Source organism: Vicia villosa, linkage group LG7, assembly GCF_029867415.1.
Source record: "Vicia villosa cultivar HV-30 ecotype Madison, WI linkage group LG7, Vvil1.0, whole genome shotgun sequence".
NCBI lineage: Eukaryota > Viridiplantae > Streptophyta > Magnoliopsida > Fabales > Fabaceae > Vicia > Vicia villosa.
In genome coordinates, this window is record NC_081186.1 from 26,862,424 (window position 1) to 26,872,330 (window position 9,907).

At 33.0% G+C, this 9,907-nt stretch overlaps 1 protein-coding gene across 1 annotated transcript; it reads right to left on the minus strand.

The window, feature by feature from the left end:
* Positions 1–6,983: 6,983 nt before the first annotated feature.
* On the minus strand, positions 6,984–9,218 carry LOC131618794 (uncharacterized). The gene is made up of 5 exons (XM_058889952.1): positions 8,921–9,218; positions 8,600–8,818; positions 7,968–8,500; positions 7,643–7,919; positions 6,984–7,561 (listed from the first exon to the last, which is right to left on the minus strand). The coding sequence occupies exons 1-5, from the start codon at positions 9,216–9,218 to the stop codon at positions 6,984–6,986; spliced, it is 1,905 nt and encodes a 634-aa protein (XP_058745935.1).
* Positions 9,219–9,907: the final 689 nt, after the last annotated feature.

Here is a 9,907-nt window from a genome sequence, read left to right on the forward strand (position 1 = left end):
ATTCTAGGTTAATTCAGGCTTGCACTCCCTAGGATTACTAACCACGCAATTAAAATAAAGGCAGAATTAAAAGTTCCTACGCTATTACAATAAACACCTGTAGGGCAGAAAAATAAAGGCAGGAAATAACACCTACAACTATTACAAGAAAACTTATTGCGACCTATACATATTTTCTAATATTTAAAAGGAAGAAAAATAAATAATTAAATAAAAGCAAAAATTAAATAAAAGTAAAAACTAAATAAAGGCATTCGACAATCATTAGAGTTTTTGAGATGAGAAAAGAAATTTGAGCGTTAAAAAAACCTCAACAATTATAAGGTGGTAACACATAAAAAATTAAAAGGGTTAGGAAAGACAGTGATCAATAGTCATGATGAAAAATAGTTAGTCAAAGAAAATCAGGGTCTAAAAACCTAAAAATAACTAATTATCCTAAAATTAAATTATTACCCTGAAAATAAATCATACAATAGAAAAAAGCAAGATGAGTTCTTTGACAAGTTTGCCAAGTGTCAAATTTTTAGAGCCCATGCTATTTATATAATTGCTATTTGTAGAAATGTTTATATAATTAACAATACTTATAATTATAATATTAATTAATATTTTATTATTTATTTATTTATTTATGTTTACTATGTATGTATAAAGAATCAATTATTATTATTGGTAGAGTCTTTAACTTTCTATTTCATGTTGGGCAATATGGAATCACTTGGGAAATCGATTTTGTGCCTTGGAAACAACCAAATTCCCTTGTGCCTTGGAAAAATCCAAATTCAATATCAATTTTCCAAATTCAATATCAATTTTGTTTCTTAATACATGCATAACTTCCTCTCTCTCATTTCCATAAATCGTACCACCCCTCTCAACAAAACTGAGTCTCCCCTCTCCAAAACAGATTCCACACTTTCAGAACCTCTGCTCCTTCCCTTTTCTAATATGAACTGATTTATACCCATAAAACACAATCATCACACATCACATCTCAACTCTTTCATCTATTTCACCTTCTTTTTCTTAATATAATAACAACCATGGCAATTTCAAATCATAACAACTCAGATCCAAAGTAAGAAATCAGAGTTAAAAGAGAAGAAGAGAAACAACACGAAAAAGATATAACTCAGAATTCACGACCGGGAACCATCGAGTTTTCTTCTGCCGCCGTCATCGAAGAAGAAAATAACAACGGCATAAAACAGATTGTTGTTGCTGCCAACCGATCAAATTCAACATCATCACTGTGACCGCAAACTCCAACCACACTTAAACTCTTCGCTGACGACGAGAAACGCCACCCCTTCAACCACCGTCTTCGTAACTATGATCGATATTCTCATACTTTCTTTCACAATATTCTCTTTTTTCTTTTTATTTCGTTTGTATTTTTTTGATTTATGGATCTGAATATGGGTTGTTCTTGTGGTTGATTTATTGTTTTTGATTTGGGTTGACCTCTTGGTGATTTAATTGAATATGAGTTTGGGAATTTTTTTATGAAAATTTGTTTTTTACGGTCACATTGAGAGAGAAAAGAGAGAGGAGAAGAAAGAGATTTGATTCTAATTATTATTATTATTTATTTATTTTATTTAATAAATGTTGCCGCATGTTTTATTATTAATGGTAGTTTGAAAGGTTAAAATATTTTCACTAAAAAAAAGCCGACCAACTCCATTCTTATTCTTCTTTTCTTTTTTATTTTTTAATTATTATTTAAAAAATAGAAGAATGTAATTAGAATTTTTTTAAATTGACGTCTGTTTCATTTTTTTATATGAGTTTAATGGTGGTACACTGTCAGTGTAAAAAAAGATTACACATACATTCAATTAGAATGGTTTAAAGTGTCAAATCATAAAAGTATTTTAAAATTTACAGTGTGACTTGACGCTTTACATGGTCGTCATTAGTTGACAGTGTAAAAATAATTTACACTGTCAGAGCAGCATCCCTTTTCTCTTTTTATATTATTAGTGTTTTATTATTTTAGTAATTTTTTATAAAAAATGGAATTGGAATTGGTGTTTTAATTTTTAATGTAATTAAAATATAAATTATAAACATGAAAAGAAATCTATTATATACATATTATATATTATAATTTAAAAATATTATTATTTTATTTTTCAATTATTTATCTTATATATAAATATAAAAACTTCATTTATTTCTAATTAAGGTTGGCTGTGATTGTGATTGCCCCCATCTCAAAGTTCAACTTCATTTTAAAATATCGAGAGGTATAATAAAGGAACAAAATGAAATCTTTGTGAGTGTCTTCTTTTCATGTTTAAATTTTCATCATAGCGTATGCGTCAAACTTATAATGGTTTTATTTAATTTCTCGATAATAATTTGTAGGTTCCAGTTGCTTTACTTATAATTTTTGAGCCGGTGGATGCGGACGAGCATACACAGTGTGTTGGGTCTCATGTTGCAAGTTTACAAAGTGTGTTGGGTTGGTATATTTCATATTCCATGTTCTGATGCAACTATTATGAAAGCTTTTTTGAGGACATTATAAGTATTATAATGTTGTTGATGTAATTTTATGTTCTTTATGTACAAATCATCTATATTTTTTATTGTAATTCTTAATTCTCATAAATATATAAATTTACCTACTATGCACGATGGTTAGAAGAGCGGAATAGGAAAACCAGTAATCTAAAGCTATTTGCCAAATTATTTATATTTGATTAGTCAAAACTTTCTATATTAGTTTTAAACATTCTAACCATTTTCATATAATTTGTTTCTTATTTTCATATAATTTTTCTGTCAATGCTTTTTCTTTGAATTCATTTCCAATAGCCTTAAGTTTTAGTGGTAATATTTTCAGCAATTGCATATCAACCATTGTAACAGGATTCAACTTATGTTAAAAAAATAAGTTGCAACTTTTGGTGCTTATACGAATTCTACTACATCCCACATCGGTTATTTTTTGTGATTAGGGTCAACCAACTGTATTTGACAGCTTTGGATAGAATGTTTTGATATTTGGACAATCCGTAATAAATGCCAAGATATTTTGAAAGTTGGACAATATATTTAAACTTTATTATGAAGTAAATAAAGAGTTTGAAATATAACTCGGACCAATCAACTAGGAGGCAGAAAGACAGGATTGGAATAAACTAGTGTTTGACCCGTGCCTTCGCACGGGTACCCGTCGGTCTTGCGCATTGGGTTTTAGGGAAATTAAATAGGATAGGAAAGAATAATAGATATGGGTAAGTTCATATAATAAGGTTAAATGTTTGAAATAGGTTAAAAATATATGTTGGGCCTTATTGTTGGTTAAAATATGTAAGTTAATAGGACATTAAAATTCATTGGGCCTTAGATGGTAGCTTTGGTGGAGATTACCTAATTTTATTGGTGGACTTAATAGGATTAATAGGCCCACAAAAGAATCCTATTATTATTATTATGACCATGTTACATAACGTTGCAATTAAAAATAAAAGAAACGTTGGACTTCATAAGTATTCAACGTGTTGGCAATCAAAGGAAACGTTGTGTCTTCATAAGTCTATGTTGGGCATTAATGCTGTAAGAAACACAGGGTTCGGTGGTAAGTTTGAAGAACAACATGTCACGGGAAAGAAGGTATCCTCTTCGAATGAGGTATGTGCATGTGTTTCTGTTTATGTTGTTTGCAGAGGTTATTATAATATTTTCATCCATTTAGAGGTCGTGATGCCGTTTTGATTCCAGTTCACCTGATTGGTTGGAGTTGTAAACACCATGGAAGCGGATTACGATTGAGAGGATACTGAGTGGGTCACATGAGAGGGAGGATGTTTTGGAGGAATGGAAGAAACATCATGAAAGATTGAATCGTGTTGAAGATGCTGGTGAAGTTTCTAAGTTCGGTCAAAAGAATGAATCTGTAGATGCTGTCAGTGTTGTTGAAAATAAAGGGTAATCCTATGATTTTATTTGGTTTTGCATGTTATGATAGTAGGTATTGATAAATGTATGGTATTGTGTGATGTTTACTATAGTTTATAATAGAAATTTTTGTTATATTATAATCTGTTATGTTGATTGTAAGTGTGGTGTGTGATGTTTGTAAAGTTATATAAATAAATGGATATTGCAGGTTTGTAGTCTGTAAATGAAACTGAACCTCCACAAATTTGAATGTGTTTCCCAAATAATGTGTTCACAACTTAGTGTAATGATTATTTTGTATGTTATTGTGTTGAAGGAATAATGGAGATGGGATAGAAAGTGATTTATTGAAAACAGTGGGCGTGAAAGGGAAGGAAAGAAATGCTGCTGGTGAAGTTTTGTTGAAATGCGACAGCATAGGCGGAGATAAATTGAAGGAGAAAAGTGAAGTTGAAAGGTGGGAGAAAGGAAAGGATAATCATGTAGGGTCATCTTCTGCGGGATTATCAGATACCGCTGATTTGAAGGAATACATAATGATCTCTTCTGATAGTGAAAGGTAAAGGTTTTTTTAAGGGATAGGGAATATATTAGAGTAATAGGTATACTGAGGTTGTTGTGTTGGCATTGAGGTGTAAATGTGGTGTTTATTTCAGGGAAATGAGTCCTATACATGAGGAACTGGAAGAAGAGTATTGGACTCGTGAAGTTCATGATGTAAAGAAGTTTTGCTCAAATGTTATGGTAAGTAGTGCGCAAAGTTTATAGTTGTTGGTACAATGTTGTTATACACAGATGTAATGTAACTGATATTGTTTGTCAATGAGTGCAACATATTCCTGCAGAAGTAGTAGACAAATGTGGTCTTGTTGGAATGTCAGAGATAGTTCTCTATGATATGGACAACGGGTACCCATATGACTGCAATGTGAAGAAGAGGCCAAAGAGAAAGGAAACATATTTGTACGGAGAGTGGTTTGACTATGCAAGGGCAGCTGAATTGAAAGAAGGAGATAAAGTGCACTTTGTGATTCGATACCCGCCAGTGTTAGATATTATGGTAACAGTGGAGCGCAGTGGTGGTCGTTGATAAAGCTGTTGGTTTGGCAATGTTTGTGGTGGATGAATAGGACAGTTTGTTGTTAGTTTGGTTTGTATGTGAATTATGGTTTTGTTTTTTATTGTTAATTTTGGCAATGGTGTATGTGAACAAAAATTAACAATTATGGTACTATGTATGGTTTTTAATTGAATATTATCAAGTTTGTTGTTAGTTTGGTTTGTATATGAATTATGGTTTTGTTTTTTATTGTTAATTTTGGCAATGGTGTATGTGAACAAAGATTAACAATTATGGTACTATGTATGGTTTTTAATTGAATATTATCAGTTTTGGGATTAAGTTTTATTGATTGTGCAAACTCTGCCATGGTTTTATTTGCAAAATTGATTACCATTGTGTTTCTAAATTAAGTATTGCTTATTATAAGTAGTGAAACAGGATCTCTATCAAAATTGATTACCATTGGGTTCCTAATTTAATTATTGTTGGTTATTATAAGTAGTCAAACAAGATCTCTATAAGTAGTGAAACAGGACCTGTAAATGGTTGCCTATTAAATCTAAATGGTGAACATACAACAATAGACTTATTAAGAATTGAAAATTCAATTTAATAGTATATGTTAAACAATAATATAGTAATATTAAATAGTTATAAAATAGTTGTAATGTGTTATATTATATTGGGAGGTGAAAGATCAATTGGGTTATGGGCAGTAAATGTGTTTTCATGAGGAATATAAATAAAATGAAAACTGTTTTGAAGTGATGTAAATGCAAAGAAGGCTAATTGAACAATTGCATTGAATTCTATTGGACGGTGGAAAAGTAGCAGGTATGTGAAGAGTCCATTTAGAGTGTTATATAAGTAATGTTTAGGAAGGTTGAAAGCACTAAAAACTGAAGCAGTCATCATTACTCTGTAAACAATAGTGTAGGCTGCGAATTTCTAAAAAGATGGAAGGAAAAGTTGATCAAGCAATGAAAGGTAAAGGTAAACATATCATTTGAGTGGTTGTTCTGTTACATTTTGAATTGAAAAGCCGAATATGGTTGCATGCAGGTGAAGAAAACTCGGTGAACAAAATGGTTGTGGGGAAAGCTGTCACTTCTGATAACTCTGTGTATGTTTGAATCAGTTTATGTTGAGTATACGTTTTTATGTTTTTATTTAGAAGGTTTGGCAACATATTGGTTTATTGGTCGTGTTGTTTGTTTGTATTATGTTTCAGATGCCATGAAGCTGATGGTGAGGATGTTAGCTGCCATGCAGAGCAGCCTGTTGAGTTACCATATTGTATCTGGAAGAAAGATGTGGTGAATGGGAAGATGGCTCAGTCATGTCTTCTTGTAAGTTATTTTTCGTTTTAGGCTTATTGTCTTAGGGCCCTTAATGGGAAAATCTAATGTTGTTTTATATTAATATTGTAGGAAATTCCTGAGCATGTTGTGGCAAGTCGCTGGCTACATGGAGTAAGGTTCGTAGATTTGGTCGACTGGGAAAGGGAAGTCAGGTATGAATGTGAAGTTCATCGTACTAAAAAGGGTCAGATGTTCTTAGGGTGTGGTTGGTACAAATTTTCCAAGGACAGGAGCCTGCTTGATGGAGACTCTATGGGTTTCAGCATTAAGGATCCCGTCAGCAAGGAGATACTTGTAACAATGTTGAAAAATTGAAAAATGATGTAAAAGTTTGTTATAAGTATCTATCTATCAATATTTTGTAATTCCCTGATGGACTTAGCTCCATCTTTATATTAATATATAAGATTTTGGTATTTAGATGTTTTGCTATACATACATTGAGGCTTAATAATATAAATGAGAAAGGTACCATAAAACATTACAACATACATATGAAGATATAATTAATTGTTATATTTTTTAACAGTAACGCATCATAAGATTCTATTAATATATGAAATTAATGTAGTATAGCATAGAATGCTGTTAGTAATATAGATTACTGTTGTTACAGAATTACTGAGATAAATGTTTGAAACTCAGACATTGTTAAAAACCTCTTTATACACAACATTAGTAGTTTTCCCCTTGAATTTCTTTTCTTCATCATGTATCAGTATTTTGATTCCCTTTTTTGTTGTTACTCTTGACAATGCAACATAAATCTGGTCGTGTGTAAATACATCTCTTGGTAAGTACAAACCGATGTTATCCAATGACTGTCCCTGTGATTTGTTGATTGTCGTAGAATAGGAAACTATAATAGGGAACTGTCTTCTATTCAGTTTGAATGGCCATGGTGATTGGGATGGTGACATGTCCATTCGAGGTATGTAAACCAAATTTCCCAAACCTTTACCGCCCATTATTGAAGCCTCGAGTACATGGGCTGCCATCTTTGTTATGCACAGCCTTGTGCCGTTACACAAACCTTCAGATTGATCTATGTTTCTCATGAGCATTATAGGTGTCCCAACCTTTAGTTTTAAGTGATGGTTAGGCAAACCTGATGTTCGGAGGGAACTTAGAAATTCTGGCGTGAGGATATCAACTACTGTTGGGTCATGAATCTCAGACTTGTTAACTGAATTTGCGCTGTAGTAGTCACGAATTTCTCCTGCATTGTTGACTGAACATAATTAGTAAAAGCATAAAATCTATTAATATAATCCATTAAATTATATTTTTGTTGCTTAACCTGGCATTAAGTTAAATATATGGTCATTGATCTGATCAACGATCTCCAGTGTAGAGGCCAGTATTGCTCGACTTTTAAGGTAATTAACGGATTGGAAATTATTTATGAAATCAGGGTATGTGGTATTGACAATGGCCACAATTGGATCATCAAATTCTGTTATTAAAATATCAGGTGGTATGTCGATTTTGGCGGTGCCGTCATTAGGCTCAGATATCCGGCCCTCTCCTATTCTTAAAAGCCAATCTGAAAACTGTGCTATTTCATTTTTATCAGTCTGTGTTGATCATGTTTGAAGCCGCATGTTTCTTGTCAATGTTAATACCTCAACTGAATGCCATATGTAAGATGCATTTATGGCACAGTGTACAATATCGGAACGACTGCCTCTGGGGATGACAGGCAAAATATGTCTAAAATCACCACCGAAAACAACAACCTTTCCACCAAATACATCGCTGGAATTTTTGTTTGCACTCATAACATCTTTCAAAGTTCTGTCAAGCGATTCTATTGCATACTTACGTGCCATTGGTGCCTCATCCCATATTATAAGCTTTGTCTGTCGTAGCATGTCTGCAACATCATCGTTGAATTCAACCTTGCAAGTAGAATTGTCCATAGTTGGTACCGGTATCCTGAACTTTGAATGTGCAGTTCTACCTCCTGGAAGTAACAAAGATGCTATACCACTAGTTGCAACAGTTAAACATGTATCATGTTTTGATCTTAAAGTTGCTGTGAGTGTTCTCCACACATATGTCTTTCCGGTACCACCATAACCATGAAGGAAGAAAACGGCAGGATTCTGAGACTCCACAGCTTGCATAATTTTTTCATAAATACCTCTTTGCTCATCTAAGAAATATAATAGTGAGGGTAAAAGAGTGTTAAAATAATCGATTGATTGAATTTCAAAGTGTAAAATAAAATGAATTTAATTGATCCAATAATAACCTGTAAGAGCAGCAAACAGATTTTCAAATTTCGAGTTCATTGATGTTGTATCGTAATTACGCTCATCATATATGAGTCTGTTTCCCAACTGTTCAAGAACATAAGCATTCAGATATGGAATAGGACTAAAATCCTTTAGTGTCCTTCTATTTGCTTGAAGCAGTTTCTCAATTTCTATTAAAGTCAAATTTTGTAACTCTTCTTGTGTGAGGACTAATTCTGCTTTGATATGAGGAATTGAGTTATAATACTGTTGGTAAGTCATCTGTAGATTGTTATTAAGAAATTCTTTTGTTTGCTATTTTATTTTGCCTAACAAACCTGGATTTGCAGCCAACGCTCTTTGTGCATGTAAGACACCATCAAATAATAGGAGCCAAGATTGTTCCCAAACATGTGCAGGGCAATTAACAGCACCTGACAAAAGCATGACGACAAACAGTTTTCGAAGAAAATGACCTGTCCCCCAATGACTTGCCTCCTTTATAGCAGCTATGTATTCTTTGTCGTCTTCAAGAAATCCCATTGCAAAGCACGCATCTCTAAATATATCAAACTGGATGTTACCCACTGTCCTGATTTCCTCGTAAGTTGTTGGTCCTTTTGCTACCGTCAACATCATGCGGAGGTAAAACAGTTCACCAGCTGTTGGCGGAACCCATATGAGACGTCCAATGGTGAAGCCTTTTTTACGCGGTTTCCATTCTCTTTGTTTTTTGTGATAAACAAACTTTGAGACAAATTAACCGTAAGTTAATGTTCGTGCTTCTTCATATTTAGCATTTGCCACCAGCCATGCAGTAAACATTGATTCAGTCACACTTGCAGTTTCCAGCATATTTTCCATGCGTGCATAATCTGTATAGTAGATAGGATTCTCCCCAACCAAATGGTAGAACATACGTTCCACATCTGGTTTTCTGCCATGAATATTGTAAGAGTAAATGCGCCAGCATGCTTCACTGGGGGAGACATACCTGCAATCGAGATATTGTTGGATTTCATCAACAGGTTGATTGTTATTTGTTGAAACTGCTGTTGTTATTCTATCATAGCCTTTATTGATATATTTGAAAAGATATTTTATGGAAGTACTCTGATTACACCATTCCATGTTTATATGTGCCTGGTATTTCATAAGAAATCTGGTGTTATATGGAACCACATGTCTGTTGTCCAAGGTGATACCATTTTTTTCAATAGTGAAGGTTTTTGATCTTCTCCTATAAAGTGGATATCCCTCTGCATCAACAATAGTGTGTTCAATAAACTTTTTTGGATAGTATTTAGAACATCTTCCATTCTTCA